This window comes from Cottoperca gobio, chromosome 14, assembly GCF_900634415.1.
Source record: "Cottoperca gobio chromosome 14, fCotGob3.1, whole genome shotgun sequence".
NCBI classification, from domain to species: domain Eukaryota; kingdom Metazoa; phylum Chordata; class Actinopteri; order Perciformes; family Bovichtidae; genus Cottoperca; species Cottoperca gobio.
Window position 1 is genome coordinate 24102546 of NC_041368.1, and position 17825 is coordinate 24120370.

Genomic DNA, 17825 nt, shown 5'->3' on the forward strand with positions numbered 1-17825 from the left:
CCAGGGGCGGGCTATAAGATGAGATAAGATGAGATGATCCTTCATTTTTCTCACTACGGAAATGTGCAATGTTACAGCAGCAAAGAGCACAAAGCAACAAGAGGAAGCACGAGAACCTCCACTTCATGGTTGTTTAGCTTCTTGCTGTCGTCGGTTTGTAGTGATTTAGATTCTCTTTGTAGTCTTTATGGTCATTTTGTCTCTGTGCTTGTTTTGCACCTTTTAATAGTTGTTATGAGTCTCTTTATCTTTATCTTTATCTCTTTGCAGCTGTTTTAGAATCGAAGGGATGAAACCCTGTTTTTAATGGTCACACATGCAGAGCACACAGTGCCACGTGTTCTCTGCTTTTAACCCATCCCAGTACCAGGAGTCTCGTACTAGGAGCAGTGGGCAGCTAATGTACAGCGCCCGGGAGAGCAATGGGAGTGAGGGGATGTCCGGTGCCTTGCTCAAGGGCACCACGGCAGGGCAGGAGGTGAACTGGGACCTCTCCAAGTAGCAGTCTGGTCGGTGACTTGAACCAGCAACCCTACGGCTCACAGTCCAAGCCCCTACTGACTGAGACACTGCCGGACACTTCTCATTGTAGTTGTGTTGGTTTCTTTGAGGTCACTTTGAGTCTCTTCCTGGTTGGTACGTGTTTCTTTGAGTTTCATTTTGTAGATAAATGCCAGGGGGCCCCTGACACTTTGGGCCCCTGGCACTTTGGGCCCCTGGGCCTGTGTCCTGTCGGCCCGTTCAGTAACCCGGTCCTACTTAGACTTTGAAAATATGTATTTGTCATTCAATAAGCAGCTGTTAGCCTCTGTGTGACAACTACATGGAAAGGTAAACAGAACTGGTTGAGATGCATCTCAAACACATCATCAAGCAGGAAGCAGCCAAGCAGCACCAGTTTCAACGTGAGTCCACAGCCCCCCCCCCCCCCCCTAACAAACCAAAATAACTCCAGCAGACACACAATGTGGGAATGTTATTCACCCCTGCTAGACCTTTCAGGACCTTTCACAACAAAGTGTGGGTCAGCAGTAATTGTGCCCGGTGCCCAGCAGCACCCGGGGAGCCGGGAGCCTGTTTACACCTCTGCCATCCTCCAACCGCTGCGACGAAAGTTCTTGGACCTGGGATCCGTTTCCAAGTGTTTTCTATCCAAAGTGAGGAGTTTTAGAAGAGCATTCTGTCAGGAAAGAGTTCTTCTCAACAGGATTGTTAAGGTGAGGATGTTTAGTGAGTTTGAGTTGTATCCGTTTCGTGACAAACAACTAAATCGACAGGAACTAAAGTATTATACTTTGCCGCGTTTCCGCTGCATCGTACGACTCGACGCTTTAGATGTTCCACTGGGAAAGGTTGTGGAAAGTGCCCGGTGTTTTTAGCTGAGCTTCTAATAGCCAACGACCGCCAACAACGATTTGTTTTTTTCACTCAACCCTGTTTGTTTTTCTAAATGGCAGCCGGCATAACTACGGCGTGCACCACGTTTTTGTCGTGTTTCAAACTTTTCTGTGTAAAAATAATCTTCCAGGATTGTTCCAGCACAGCCTCAGTCCAAAGTCATTTAAATCTGAACACCGAAGACAATACGAACAGTTTCGTATTAAATAAACGCTAAACGCTGCTTTCTTAGACATTTTCAATACTTCACATTTAGGCGAATAAAATGTCAAACCTACAAAATAAGAGCTCAAAAAATGTGTTTGTGTTTTGTGCAAAATGTGTCCTTAATAAACGTGTGTTTGCACCTGTGCATGCTGTGCACACAACGTGATTCCATTTGTGTCTCTCAGACTGAAGATGTCCTTAAAGAGACGGCTGCTGTCCATGTTGTTGTGCTGTGTTTACTGCGTGGCCTCGCTCTTCTGCCTCCACCCGAACCGCAACAACTGCTTCTCCCTCGGAGCGCGGTGAGTCCTTTTTAGGGTTTTTGTGCATTTAGTCTATAAACATTAAGACTTTAAACATCGCTGCAGCATGCACGATAGTACGCTGTCAATGCAAACTTTTTAAGAATCAGAAAAGCTTTATTGATCCCCGACAGTGGTGGATGAGACTTCAGACCCATGTTTTTGTGGGACCCTAATTCTGCACTAACAGCAGATTGTTGTTATAAGTGTCTGACGGGAAGGAGCCTAAAGTAAAAGTAAAAGTATCTTTGAAACCTCGCGAAAGTGTTGAGCCTCATCTGCATTGTGTAGAAACACCAGGATGTTCGACTGTCACATTTTGCAGTATGGTTCGTCTGACCCACAATCCTTTGCTAGATAGTAGATTGTATGAATATGCAACAGTACGTACTTTATAAAGACAGCTGCGTGTGTGATTTAGAACGCAACAAATAACAAACACAGCGGATCAAGTGAAAGGGAAAGAAACGTCGTCAGAACAACAATCTGAGCGCTCAGTGTGGAAACAAACTTTTAGTGGACGAACACTGAAGGTGCAGAATTGCCCGATATGATCACACTGCAGCGCTCTCGCTCAATGCTGGAAAAGTGTTTTAGGTTGATGAATACGAGTCTCTCTTTTTCATATTCCCACGTTTCTTTGAGCACGATATCTCAGACGTTTGGTCAAAGGTCAAAGGTCACCGTGACCTCACAAAACACATTTTTTGCCAGAACTCACTCACACTGCTGATGTCTAATGACGAAGTTGAATGGTGGACGGTTTCTTTCAAATGCATCATCTCTCTCGTCTTCTTCGTTTCAGGAATCTGGTGTCGGTCGTCCAGCAGCTTTACCAGCGTGTCATCCGACTGCTGCGCACCACTCTCTGATCTGCTGCCTGTGTTTAAACCTTCAACTCGGCCGCTGTGGCTGCCGTCAAGCATGTCCTCCAGTGGTGCAACGCAAATTAAAAAGCAGAAGAAGAGTAATGGTGTCACTCTACTCTTGGACTGTGACGTTTCCACCGACTCTCTGAATTGGGCTCCAGCTGCCCGGCAACTCTCTGACTGTATTTTAGATGAGGAGGCGAGGAGTATCTCAAAATGTTTATTTTTCACTGAACTAGATTAATATTGTGGGTACCTGCTGTGGGAGATGCGAGTGAGGTGGAAAATAATCGTCGTCTTTTAAATGCATTTTGAGGTGTTTACTGCGAGTTTGGCTGCAACAGCAGAAGAATGAAGGTTAAGTGGAGACACTACAGGTGAACAGGGTAGCAGTTTAAACTAATAGATATCAGCATGAAACTTCCCCACTTCATTATTGACATTAACACAATTACTTTTTATATTACAAGTTTTCTGAACTGTTATGTTTAAATATGCAAATTAGGCATTGTGTAATGCTAACTTTTGGTGAATTTAGGAGAAATCTACAGACACAAACAGACAAAATACGTCTATTAGCGGTCTTCACAGGTCCAGAATTGGGGAAAACCTACAAGTCAACAGGCATTAATGTCAGTGTGGCTGTGGTGATATTTTTTACTTTTTTAAAACACTTTTGTATTAACTCATTGGCCGGACTACTCAGGTGGTTATGGTAAAAAAACGAAACAAGATGAATAAATAAAATGTATTTTAAATAAACACTGGGCTTTGACAGTTGTGTATTGGGGTTGACATGATTGATGACTTTAACTTTAAGGTCCTATTTCTCACTGCAGTCAGTCCCTAAACAGTAAGGACGTACAGCAGGTGTCTGAATATCATTAGGCTATTTAAATAATATAGACTGATCCACTCCAATAAAACTAAATACATTTTCTTAATAAGCCTCTGTGTCATTCTTACACCTTCTCGGTGTCTCTATTTGTAAGTATAAAAGGTGTTTCTTGTTCCGCACAGTCCAGCTGGTGGCGGTGATGTACCTCTCCGCTGGTTAACCAACCGCCAATAAACACCAACGAAGAAGAAGCTCATTCTGGTGGATTTTGTCATTAGCTGAAAATGAGAAGCTAACAGCAAGTTTTCTGCTTGCACTTTATTAAAAGTCAAGCCCCGTATGTGTAGGCCTATTAAGTTATGGGAAACCAAGTGAAATAGCACGTATCGACACTACAGGTACGTGACATTTCCGGTAATGTGACGGTAACTAGTTGCTGATAAACTCGCTGGCTGGTAATTTCCACAAGTGTTAGCTGACTAGCCGTTATCCTAGCAGCTTCGAGCTAACCGTCAAAAACAGTCGGTACGGCACTATTTTCAGTTTTAAATGTTTTAAATCCTAACTAAAAAATATTGTGTCAAATATTATTAAGAAAGCAGCGTCTCTGTTGATCATATGACAATAATAATAAATAACTTAATTTATTTCTCGTGACACTATAGCGGTCACCGATCTGTCACTGCCCTCCCGGCGCACTAGCCAATTGGATCGCTTTAAACTTTGATTGACAGATCTCGCAGCCAATAGCAACCCCCAAAACAAATATGATGGCTCTCACCGCGGTGTTGGGCACAGCGGGCGTCTCTTTCCGGCGCAGTACGCTGAGATGCTGATGCTGAGGAGCCTCGTTGATTTGTAACATCATTAGATCTCTACGTTTATCGCCATGTTGTATTGTCTGAGGTTGCATCACTGTGTTGACCTCTGTCTGGCCGGCCTGCTATTGTTTTTAGCGGGGCTGCAGCAGGTGGAGGCAGAAGCCGCCTCCGCGGAGATGGTCAACTTAAACTGGAAGCCGTTCATCTACGGAGGGATGGCCTCGATTGTCGCAGAATTCGGTAGGCTACGTGATGCACCATGCAGACCCTCACCGTCATGTATATTTCTGGTTTCATAAGCGTGTAATGATATTGCAGTACATGCGTTATGCTAGTAGTCTTTTAAATACCATGTATTTGCAGGCATAGGACAATTCTGCAGCATCATAAAGATTAGTGCGAACTGGTTTTGCTTTACCACAAATGAAATCCAAAGATTTAGAAATGAGAATTTGCACCTGGGAACCAATAAAGTATTGTCACATTTGCAAATAGGACAAGAGACTTTATTGTCAATCAGAATCCGGTTTATTGCAGAGTATGTTTTCATGTACACGGAATTTGTTCAGTGCATAACAATAAACATTGAAAGAGAAAATTAAATTTAAAAATAAAAGCAAGTGTTGCAAAAATGAAGAAACGTAAATATTGTACGGAATAAAAAATGTAAATATTGAAACATACTTTAAATGAAAGATCTGTGCATTTCTTTACCACAACATTTGTGTTCCCCTCGTCCCGGTGCAAAACAAAAGAATGAACTTAAGGTGCAAACAACAAGACACAAAAACAAGCTACATATAGTGCAACAACAAACATGTAGTGCAGTAATAGACGCATCTATATGCAGGTTGTATAAATAAATGTAAAGTGCATTAAACAACAGAAAAAGCATTTTGTCTTAGGATATTTCTGTATTAAGTAAATACTGTGGCATTAATGCACCAGAGGAGCCTTTGGGCTGAAACAACTCTGCTGCTGTGCATTATTCAAAGTTAATAGTTATTTGTGAGTGCTGAGGACTTCCTTCTCTAACGCACAGCTATTTGCCCTGGTGATATGGTGCAGTGACATTTAACTGTGTAATGCCATCGCAGTACATGTTTTATGCTAATAGTATTTTAAATCCCATGCATCTTTGCAGCCATGGGAAAATTCAGCATCAGCATAATTCAGTTTAAAAAGGGAACGATGCACTGCAGACAATTCACCACGTTAATAGTTATTATTATTATTTTGGCTCTTATTTGCTCAGGTATTTTTATTATTGTCATTATTAGTAGTAAACATTTCTAACTTTATTAACAATTGTCCAAATAAATGCACTTAAAAAATAATTAATGAATTAAAATAAAGCATTAAATTAAAAGGTGAAGTCTAAAAAGCTTATTATACCTTCCTTTTTACAGATCATATATTCTCATTGGAAGCCTTTTCTTATGTTATGTTTGTTTTTAATCTCATTTTAAAATATGTTTTCTAAATTTTAAGTGAAACACTCGTAACGTTCTTTACATTTGAGTCACAGAGCAAAGACATAAATCTCCCAAGCTGAGACTAAATGTGAAGTTTTACGAGTTATCTTTACATATATTGATGTTGTAAAGATGTTCTTGTGTTGCACAAAGAGAAAGATCATCTAAATAGAAGTTAAAATGTTTGTGAGTTGTGCTCTGACTGTAATTATAATACATACATGATGCATATTAGCTGCAAAATAACCAACGTCAACATTTCTATCACTCCACTATCTTCATTTTCTTTTTTAACCGAATATTTAGGTTCTTATTCTTATACTTTTAATCCTCAGGGACGTTTCCCATTGACCTGACTAAGACCCGGCTGCAGGTACAGGGTCAGTCCCAGTACACGGAGGTGCGCTACCGAGGCATGTTCCACGCCCTCTTCAAGATCGGCAAGGAGGAGGGCATCCGAGCGCTGTACTCCGGGTGAGAACACTGTAGCTCACCATGTGTGATGGTCGACGGCCAAATACAAAGAACTCAGAGTGTAATACAATAACTAAATGAAATGCTTTGTATTAATCACATAAAATCCCAGCGTGCTTCCTAAAATACTCACAGGAAACCGTAACAACGAAGGTTTTATTCACTGAATATATAAAGATACTGATACTTCTTATTATATAGATGTTATTACAGCAAAGGAAAAGTACGAGAAATTACTTAAAAACTTTTCAAAACTGCTTTTGAATTTGTTTTGTTTATATTGTATCAACAGATCAGTTTGTATTTTGAACAAAGAATGAGAAATTCGCCATTTTTAAAACAATATTAAATGATGTAGGGGTAATAAATATATATATATATATATATATATATATATATATATATATATATATATATATATTATATATATATATATATATTATATTTATATATAATATATTATATATATATATATATATATATATATATATATATATATATATATATATATATATATATATATATATTTATATATATATAAATATATATATAATCTGTAAAAAAAAGATTATATATCTGCAATGAATATTAACACTTTCCAATAAAATGTATTTTACATTTAAAATTCTAGATTTGATATATTAATACTACATAGAATATGAAAACTATTGCAGGTATTAATTATTGAAAATTTAATATTATTTTAAATTAATTAGATTTACTGTAAAAAATGCAAACATGTTGCAAATTATCCACATTATTATTATTATTATTATTATTATTATTATTATTATAATTATAATTATTATAATAATAATTATTATAATACTTATTATAATAATAATAATAATTATTATTATTAGAATTATTATAATAATATTAATAATAATTATTATTATTATTAGAAATACTGATGAGGCACACTAACGTCCAAAACTTAAATATATTTGTAAATAAGAAGTATTTGGAGTAGATTGAAATTTCAACCTAAAAACCTTTAAAGATAATTTAGAGATCTTTTACTCGTATTGTCACAGAAAGAAAATCCGGGGGGGGGGGAGAGACTAAATCAAGTTACTTGTTCTTGCGATTATTATTATGAATTCAGAAGCAGGCTTTACACACAGAGCTGTGAAACATGGTGGGGGGCTCAACTGGGAAAGCTTTGAAAGAAGCCAGAGGGACCAGCGGAGAGCGAGAGAGTCGTCGTCCCCCCCCCCGGGTCAAGATTAACGTTCATATTTGACCTTCCTCTCAGGATTTCTCCGGCTCTGTTGAGACAAGCTTCTTACGGGACGATCAAGATCGGGACCTACAACTCTCTGAAGAGGTTCTTCGTCACTCATCCAGAAGGTGAGTTCTTCCTCTCTTCTTCTGTTCTTCTCGTCTCTCACACACACTACAGAAAAAGCCTTTTTTAAGTCACTTCAGACTCGTCCCGACATCTGAGACTTCAGTACCAAGTCCATTCTGAAAACGTGACGGTCAGGGCTCGAGACTGACATAGAACATGTGTTCGGGACGCATTGAACTCACTACAGTTACCTGGTAATGTTACATCGTGAACAACACATCTCTGTTCTGTACCGTGGTGTCGACTTTGTCCCGAGAATCGTGGAATTTCACTGGTTCAAACTGCAGTCGAGTGTTCTGACAGTTGGCACCGAAGATAAGTTACTGAAAGGTAAGAAAGTAACTCCGCAGAACACCCGAGTGCCTCAACTCTTCTTCATCAGGTCCACACGTCTCCTCCTCCGCAGCCAAGACGTTTATTCATGCTTTCTGCTGCTTCTATCCTGATTCTCTCGCTCTTCCTCCTGTTTGGACTCACAACACCTTTTGCACCTCTTTGTTTACGTTGGGACACTTCGCAGGCAGGTCGGGGGTTCAGCTGGTGCGTTGATTCTGCTTGTCTTAAGTCGTAAGCACTTTACCACAATTTAGAAACAATGTCAATTTAGAGAAGATGCACCCGGGGATCTATAGAGTCCCACATTTGCAAATAATGTGGGATCAACGCCCGGCATCGCGCTCTGTGCAGTAATACACATCCACCAACTAAAAAAGCAGACGGAGTGTTGACCTGCCGGCACTAATGTGCAAGATAAATAAGGCAAAGAGCTTCCAGGCAGGACGGGAGGTAGAGCGATGTAGAGCGATGTAGAGCGATGTAGAGCCGAGTGCTCCGATGAGCTCCTGCCTGACATCTCATACGGAGCAAACGTGTCTCTTTATTTAATCAAAATGGAAACGGATAAATCTTCCATCTTCAAGAGCCGACATGATCTCAGCCGACGCTTCAGATCACTGGAGTCTGACTTGAGCGGCGTCTGTGCCGTGAACAGTGATCATGTGATCATGTGATCATGTGATCATGTGATCCGCCCTTTGGATCAGAATCACATTTTGGTTTTCAAATACAAGGATTTAGATTTAGAGTATTGGTGCGTAACATAAACACAGGACGAGAAAACATATCGAAGGAAAGAAATTAATATTTAAAAAAACTTTATAAAATAAAAAATGTGCACAAGAAACATAAATCTATTTTTAAAAATACAATGTGAGTTCAGTGGAAGAGCTGTGCAGTGTCTGAAGTGAGAGTTGTGAGTGTTAGAGGCTGACGGCGTCCTGAACAGCAGGTCAGTGGGTTTTGTGCTACATTTATCAGAGATAGTCCGGCGCCCTTAAGACTGACAGGAAGTTACAGACCACAGGCTCCTCTCTTCCTCTCCTCCTCTCCCTCTCCTCCCTCTCTTCCTCTCTCTCTCCTCCCTCTCTTCCTCTCTCCCTCTCCGTCTCCTCCCTCTCCTCCTCTCCTCCCTCTCTTCCTCTCCCTCTCCTCCCTCTCTTCCTCTCTTCCTCTCCGTCTCCTCCCTCTCCTCCCTCTCTTCCTCTCCGTCTCCTCCCTCTCCTCCCTCTCCTCCCTCTCTTCCTCTCCCTCTCCTCCCTCTCTTCCTCTCCGTCTCCTCCTCTCCTCCGTCTGCCTTTTTCATTTCTCTGTTCCCATTGTGTGGTGCCCCCCCCCATGTGTTCTCTGTCTTCCACTTTGCCCTCGGCTCCTTTCAATATTTAATCGTGTTGATCAGACAGATGATGTGAATAATGGAGGAGGTGAAGGGACGGCAGGTGTGTTAATATAAACGTTGTATTAAAGTCTTTGTTGTCCGTGTACGGGACGTCCTGCTGTTTGTTCTGCACTAATGCGCCGGGACAAATGTGTTAAGTGTATTTATGGAACAATAAGTAAAAAGTAGAGATGAAGGTTTTTTATTTCTCTTTTAAATGTTTGTTTTGCCAAAATAAGAAGCTTTTTAATGTTCCTCTGCCACGATGCTTTAATGCCATATAAATATATATATATATATATATATATATATATATATATTTATTTATATAATACTAATATCAATAATAATCAAATTAATGATAATAATGATTATTATTATAATATTAATGATGATAATAATAATAATCAAGCGTCAAGCAATTAAACAAAATAATCTAATTAAGTACAATCTTTGTGATTAATTCATCGCGATTAATCGCACATATCAATATTTGCTGTGAGCGATTAATCTGCGTTATTTTTTCTATGATTGATTAATTAATTAATTAATTAATTAATTAATTAATTAATTAATGCGCTAATTCAACAGTGCTAATAATAATATTAGTGTAATATCACGAGACCGTTGCAGATCTACTCTAGCACTTCTTCTGAACGTTTATTTTATATTCAAAGTTCTGTTGAGGTTTTTAAATGTCCGTCACATTTTATGACCTAATAAAATAAATGTTTTTATTTACTATTAATTGCAATTGTAAAAATATGTAAAAGTAATTTCCGTCGAGGCGTTCGTCTGCTGAACGACATTATTATTAAATATTTCACCTCATTATCTCAATTGTTTTGTGTAAATGACTTAAAGTGGAGATAACTTCAGGATGTATGTAGATCATCACCCTGTAGTCGTCTATACTCGGTACATTATCGTCTTCATGGTGTAAAGTAAAGTAAAGTGGAGATAACTTCAGGATGTAGATATATAGATTATCGTCTCGTCTTCATGGTGTTGTGTTCCAGCGTCTTTCAATGTGCTGATAATATAATGTCTCTTCCTGCCAGACGAGACCATGGTCATCAACGTCTTCTGTGGTGTCGTGTCTGGAGTCCTGTCCTCTTCTCTGGCCAACCCCACCGACGTCCTCAAGGTCATTATTCATGATTATCACCTCGAGTTACTCGTACGAGTTTCACCGTTGGGCTGCATTAATCTGGATTACTACGTGGGGTACGAACAGAAACAGAACTGGTTTTAACTCCATCAGGGATTAAAGACGAGAAACTAACTACTTTTAAAATGCTTGTTTTCTGAATGGAGTTTGGTTTGATCAGCTGCTCCATAACACTTAAAATATATATGAGGTAACTTCCCAAACTAAAGGAGGGAAGAATCTGTCCTCCTCAAAGTTCAGACGGGGAAGTAGGAGCTGAACATCGACCTTTTGCTTTGTTTGTTTTGGTTCCAGATCAGGATGCAGGCGCAGGGCAGTCTGCTCCAAGGCAGCATGATGTCCAACTTCATGAACATCTACCAGACAGAGGGCACCAAAGGGCTGTGGAGAGTGAGTGTGTGTGTGTGGAGAGTGAGTGTGTGTGTGTGTGTGTGTGGAGAGTGAGTGTGTGTGTGTGTGTGGAGAGTGTGTGTGTGTGTGTGGAGAGTGAGTGTGTGTGTGTGGAGAGTGAGTGTGTGTGTGTGTGTGTGTGTGTGTGTGGAGAGTGTGTGTGTGTGGAGAGTGAGTGTGTGTGTGTGTGTGTGTGGAGAGTGAGTGTGTGTGTGTGGAGAGTGAGTGTGTGTGTGTGTGTGTGTGTGGAGAGTGAGTGAGTGTGTGTGTGGGAGAGTGAGGTGTGTGTGTGTGTGGGTGTGTGGAGAGTGTGTGTGTGTGGAGAGTGAGTGTGTGTGTGTGTGTGTGTGTGTGTGTGTGTGTGTGGAGAGTGAGTGTGTGTGTGTGTGGAGAGTGATTGTGTGTGTGTGTGTGTGTGGAGAGTGTGTGTGTGTGGAGAGTGAGTGTGTGTGTGTGTGTGTGTGGTGTGTGTGTGTGTGTGTGTGTGTGGAGAGTGAGTGTGTGTGTGTGGAGAGTGAGTGTGTGTGTGGAGAGTGTGTGTGTGTGGAGAGTGTGTGTGTGTGTGTGTGTGTGTGTGTGTGGAGAGTGAGTGTGTGTGTGTGAGTGAGTGTGTGTGTGGAGAGTGTGTGTGTGTGTGGAGAGTGAGTGTGTGTGTGGAGAGTGAGTGTGTGTGTGGAGAGTGAGTGTGTGTGTGTGTGTGTGTGTGTGTGTGGAGAGTGAGTGTGTGTGTGTGTGTGTGGAGAGTGAGTGTGTGTGTGTGTGTGTGTGTGCGTGGTGAGTGTGTGTGTGTGGAGAGTGAGTGTGTGTGCATCGTGTGTGTGTGTGTGCATCGTGTGTGTGTGGAGAGTGAGTGTGTGTGTGTGTGTGTGTGGAGAGTGAGTGTGTGTGTGGAGAGTGAGTGTGTGTGTGTGTGTGTGTGTGTGGAGAGTGTGTGTGTGTGGAGAGTGTGTGTGTGTGGAGAGTGAGTGTGTGTGTGTGTGTGTGTGGAGAGTGAGTGTGTGTGTGTGGAGAGTGAGTGTGTGTGTGTGTGTGTGTGTGGAGAGTGAGTGTGTGTGTGTGGAGAGTGAGTGTGTGTGTGTGTGTGTGTGTGTGTGTGTGTGTGTGTGTGGAGAGTGAGTGTGTGTGTGTGGAGAGTGATTGTGTGTGTGTGTGTGTGTGTGTGTGGAGAGTGTGTGTGTGTGGAGAGTGAGTGTGTGTGTGTGTGTGTGTGTGTGTGTGTGTGGAGAGTGAGTGTGTGTGTGGTGGAGAGTGATTGTGTGTGTGTGTGTGTGTGGAGAGTGTGTGTGTGTGGAGAGTGAGTGTGTGTGTGTGTGTGTGTGTGTGTGTGTGTGTGTGTGTGGAGAGTGAGTGTGTGTGTGTGGAGAGTGAGTGTGTGTGTGGAGAGTGTGTGTGTGTGGAGAGTGTGTGTGTGTGTGTGTGTGTGTGTGGAGAGTGAGTGTGTGTGTGTGAGTGAGTGTGTGTGTGGAGAGTGTGTGGTGTGTGTGGAGAGTGAGTGTGTGTGTGGAGAGTGAGTGTGTGTGTGGAGAGTGAGTGTGTGTGTGTGTGTGGAGAGTGAGTGTGTGTGTGTGTGTGTGGAGAGTGAGTGTGTGTGTGTGGAGAGTGAGTGTGTGTGTGTGCATCGTGTGTGTGTGGAGAGTGAGTGTGTGTGTGTGTGTGTGTGGAGAGTGAGTGTGTGTGTGGAGAGTGAGTGTGTGTGTGGAGAGTGAGTGTGTGTGTGGTGTGTGGAGAGTGTGTGTGTGTGTGTGTGGAGAGTGAGTGTGTGTGTGTGGAGAGTGTGTGTGTGTGTGTGTGTGTGTGTGGAGAGTGAGTGTGTGTGTGTGTGGAGAGTGAGTGTGTGTGCATCGTGTGTGTGTAAGTGTGTGTACATTGTGTGTGTGTGTGTGTGTGCATCATGTGTGTGTGTGTGCATCGTGTGTGTGCATCGTGTGTGTGCATCGCGTGTGTGTGTGTGCATCGTGTGTGTGTGTGTGCAGCGTGTGTGTGTGTGTGTGTGCAGCGTGTGTGTGTGTGTGTGCAGCGTGTGTGTGCATCGTGTGTGTGTGCATCGTGTGTGTGCGCATCGTGTGTGTGTGTGTGTGTGCATCGTGTGTGTGTGTGCATCGTGTAAGTGTGTGCATCACGTGTGTGTGCATCGTGTGTGTGTGTGTGTGTGCATCGTGTGTGTGTGTGTGTGTGTGCATCGTGTGTGTGTGTGTGTGTGTGTGTGTGTGTGTGCATCGTGTGTGTGTGTGTGTGTGTGTGTGTGTGTGTGTGTGTATTTCTCTGCTCACATTTCTTCATATCTTTCTGTGACTGCTGCTGCAGATCTACTGTTTTCCAAGATGGCGCCACATTCTTCTTTGAGAGATTCATTTTTATTGAAAAGAAAGAACTTGTTCACGCTGCCCCCAAGAGGCCAAGAAAACGTACTTCAATAAAGAAAATACTGACATTAAACAAGAAAGATTAAAGATTTCAACATCTCCAACATTACGGACTTCTTCTGCTCCTCAGGGCGTCATCCCCACAGCGCAGCGAGCAGCCATCGTCGTCGGGGTGGAACTTCCTGTCTATGACATCACGAAGAAGCACCTGCTTCACTCTGGCGTCATGGGAGACACCATTTTGACACATTTCATGTAAGTTTATTTATTGTTAAACTCTCCATCCTTTAGGATCAGCAGTTTTAACATCAAATACAAATTGTCACATAAAATGTATTATTATTATTATATGAATAATTATTAAATTATAAATGAAAGTAGTTGTTTCTACCACTGCCAACAGTATTTCACAGAACATTATAACTTCAGGTGTCAACATTCATTTCTAAACTGACACAATTTCAGGACATCCTGTCATGGACTTTCAAAATTAAAGCCCTCGAATATTTCATATACAAGCTTTTTTCCCTGTAAATGTAAAGATCAAACAGTTATCTCAAGATATATATATATATATATATATATATATATATATATATATATATATATATATATAAGATCAAAGCCTAAAGATATTATTACTAAGCCACATCGTCCAGCCCTGATTGCAACTGCTTTTGTTTACCAGTGTTTTATTTTGAAGGAGTGGACATGTTGTAACGTTGAGGTCTGTGTGTACAGTTCAAGCTTCACGTGCGGCCTTGCGGGGGCGCTGGCCTCCAACCCCGTGGACGTCGTCCGGACTCGTATGATGAACCAGCGAGTTTCGTCGGGGAGCCCGATGTACAAAGGAACGCTGGACGGACTGATGCTGACGTGGAAGAACGAAGGCTTCTTCGCTCTCTATAAGGGATTCTGGCCCAACTGGCTGCGGCTCGGACCCTGGAACATCATCGTATCCTCAAGAAGTTCCTTCTCAGGAAATGAGACTTCAGATTATTTCAAAAATCTAAAATAATGAAACGACTTGAAAAGAAATTATATTATTCCATTAAATGTATAAAAGACAATAACAAAATTATTTGGATATAATCGTGTTTTAATAGTCCTAAAAAGAACGAGGATGCCGGAAAGGGGGGAGAGGTAGAGAGAAGATAGGAGATGACAGATAGAGAGAGATAGAGAATAGAATATAGATATGAGATAGAAGGATAGAGAGAGATAGAGATATAGTAACATATGAGAGAGAGAGAGATATAGAGAGAGAGACTAGAGATAGAGATATATCTGGAGGAGAGAGAGATAGAGTAAGAGATAGATTATAGATATATAGATAGAGATGGAGGTATATAGATATATAGATATGATTAACATATATAGATATATATTAATATAAGATGAGATGAGAGAGATATATATGATATATACATATAGACACAGATACGATACATATATATAAATAAATATATATGTATATTTATTTATATATATATATATATATATATATATATATATATATTTATATATATATATTTATATATATAAATGTGCTGCTTTTATATTTGAAGTCAACTGAAGGTGATTGTTTTGTAACTAACGAGTCATTTTATTATGATTATATACATTATATTACGATTATATACATTTTATTATGATTATATACATTTTATTATGATTATATACATTATATTATGATTATATACATTATATTATGATTATATACATTTTATTATGATTATATACATTATATTATTAATCTGCAGATTATTTCTGGAGTCGTTTGGTGAATACAATCTTTAAATGCCAAAGATTTAAGACTTTAATTTGATATCTGCAGTTATTTCAGCCCGTTTACTGTTGATGATACTAAACCTGAATGCTTCCTGAACACACTCTTCTTCTTCAGTTCTTCATCACCTTCGAGCAGCTGAAGAAGCTCCCGTTTTAACCGCAGCAGGAAGTGACTTCACTGGGGCTTCATCACGATACAGTACAACACTCGTCATCACGCTCATCCAAACCTTACGTTGTTGTTTATTTTATTTATTCTCTGTCTTCGTTCTGTTGTCACCCTCGGCCCCCCCGACGCTCCCCAGGCAGCTAAAGTTTAATTCCTTGAGTTTCCCACTGTGGATTAGGTGAGTGGAAACCTTTGTTAGAAAGATGAGCGTCGATGACACCGGATGATTGTTTGCTCAGGAAGGGTTAGGGTTAGTTCCTGAGCAGAGGAGGTGAGGAGCTGAGGAGGTGAGGAGGTGAGGAGGTGTCAGGAGGTGAGGAGGTGTCAGGAGGTGAGGAGGTGTCAGGAGGTGAGGAGGTGTCAGGAGGTGAGGAGGTGTCAGGAGAAGGAACACTCCGAAATGTGTTTTAATCTTGTAAATACTCAGAACGTCTGTACGAACACAAAGCTGAGGAGAGAGACGTCTGTTCTTCCAAACATCATCACATGAACTCTGAACGTCTGTCAACTTAAACGCACAACATGTAGACAGTCACAGTCAGACAGACAGTCAGACAGACAGTCAGACAGACAGTCAGACAGTCAGACAGACAGACAGACAGACAGACAGTCACAGTCAGACAGACAGACAGTCAGACAGACAGTCAGACAGACAGTCAGACAGACAGTCAGACAGACAGTCAGACAGACAGTCTGGAGGTTTTTAAACGCAGCAGAGGGTTATCGTCGTCCTCCAGAACAAACAGCTGATTAACGACCAGTGAAACACAGAATGAAGCAGCTTCATGTTGAACATCTGTGTTTTCCTGGTGGAGCGGCTACGAGCTAACGGCTAACGTTAGCGCAGCTTGTTTCTCTGAGAACTTAAGATCCAGAGAAGTCCTTCATCCTTCACATACAGGGTTGTTGCTCCCGATCGAGGTGTTGAAGTACATGAAGTGATTCTATCTCACGTGTCAAATCATGTCCCGAACAGACGAATGGAAGAATGTGTCTCCAAGATGAGTTCAATAAAATCTGGTTTCCGGGAGAAACTCTTCTGGAAAGTGTCTGAACGTCAGTGAAGAACGTTTGGAACCGAAAAAGATATTTTCATTTTGTGAATCTCTGAACTGGACTCGCGGGAAACGAACCAAAAGCATTTTTAATATCGTGTTTATACCAATTATTTGCCAAAACTCATGATCCTTTATCATACACAGGTTTCACATTCTGAGACTAACACGTTTCCAAGATTAAAATCGTTTCTGAGAAAGAAAATCTGAAGTTCTCTGAGATTATTGTTCATGGATCCAGATGACAAGTCGGATCAAACTAATGAAACGTTTCTACGGTCGGGTCCGAACCACAGATGAAGGTTTTTGTTTCTAAATAGAAGGTTGTTTCACTTCCTGTGCGAACTCTCCGCCGCTCCTCGTCCTGTGATTGTGTTGCTGAAGCTTTAGTTTGAAGTACGTTCAGGGTCTGACCTCTTTTGTCATTTTATTAAGAGTTCTGCTTTTTATGTTGACCTGAGAATGATTCATTCATTCATTCATTCATTCATTCATTTATTTATTTATTTGAGTTCTTTGTGTTTTTATTTATATTTTCTGTGGCTCAAATCCTAGAACTGTAGTTTTAATAAAACATGTTTGTAATAAAGGAGCACGCGTGTGCTTTGTGCTCCTTCAAGAGAATCGTGATTGTAAAGCACTTTATCTTTATGAGCGCTTGTGGAGCCTCTGATAAATGTGTGTGTGTGTGTGTGTGTGTGATGTTGTGGTTTCTGTTCATCATTTGATGCTTCCTTTAGTCATTTAGTCATTTAGCGTGTCTGAGTTTTCACAATCTACACTTTCCCCTCAGACATCTTTGCAACATGTTTCTCTGCCTGTGAATCCGTTTGTATTTATTGTTCTTGAAACATTAGATGCAGCGTAACGCTGATCACATGAAGAAGACGTCCACCGTGAACTTTGGTTTGTGCCAGTCGGCATCGTTCCTCCTGATCACACATTGAGTTTCATAAGTTTGATGAGATGCTTCGGTTCTGAAGTGTTTTGTTATCCTGATCGTTCACATTTATTATCTGTGTGTCGGGAAGTGTTTAGTAAATGTCCACCTGGTGTGTGTTCGCTGTCTGTAACCTTCTCGCTTCACTTGATGAATGTTTATGTGGGAAGTTTTTCTTTGACAGAATGGGGTTTGGCTTTATATCAATTCAATGTTCACTCAAATAAAATCTACTCTGTGATTGTTTCTGTATCAGTTTGTGTTTTCTGATGCAAAGAGCTTCATGATTATTAATATACGTGTCACCACAGGGTGGCGCTGTGGAGCCAAAGAAAGTTAAGGGAACTAGAAACAACCTGAAGCAGTAAGAATGCTGCAGTTACAATGTTATTTTCTATAAAGATTTATAATATATTATTATCCATCCATCCATCGTCCACCGCTTATCTGGGGTCGGGTCGCGGGGGCAGCAGCTCCAGTAAGGAACCCCAATC

General features: G+C 40.9%; 1 protein-coding gene across 2 annotated transcripts; it reads left to right on the plus strand.

Annotated features, from left to right (window-relative positions):
• Positions 1-3814: 3814 nt before the first annotated feature.
• slc25a14 (solute carrier family 25 member 14) lies at positions 3815-17576 on the plus strand. Of its 2 annotated transcripts, XR_003833405.1 has the most exons (10): positions 3815-4012; positions 4571-4675; positions 6246-6384; positions 7643-7737; positions 10514-10599; positions 10918-11013; positions 13507-13631; positions 14118-14331; positions 15283-15631; positions 15668-17576. XR_003833405.1 is itself a non-coding variant. In XM_029447623.1 (9 exons), exons 2-9 carry the CDS (start codon positions 4612-4614, stop codon positions 15322-15324), a joined length of 861 nt encoding a protein of 286 aa, XP_029303483.1. In that variant the 5' UTR covers positions 3815-4012; positions 4571-4611; the 3' UTR covers positions 15325-17576. The 2 variants fall into 2 exon arrangements, 1 of the variants encoding a protein (XP_029303483.1); XM_029447623.1 differs by having other exon boundaries at positions 15283-17576.
• Positions 17577-17825: the final 249 nt, after the last annotated feature.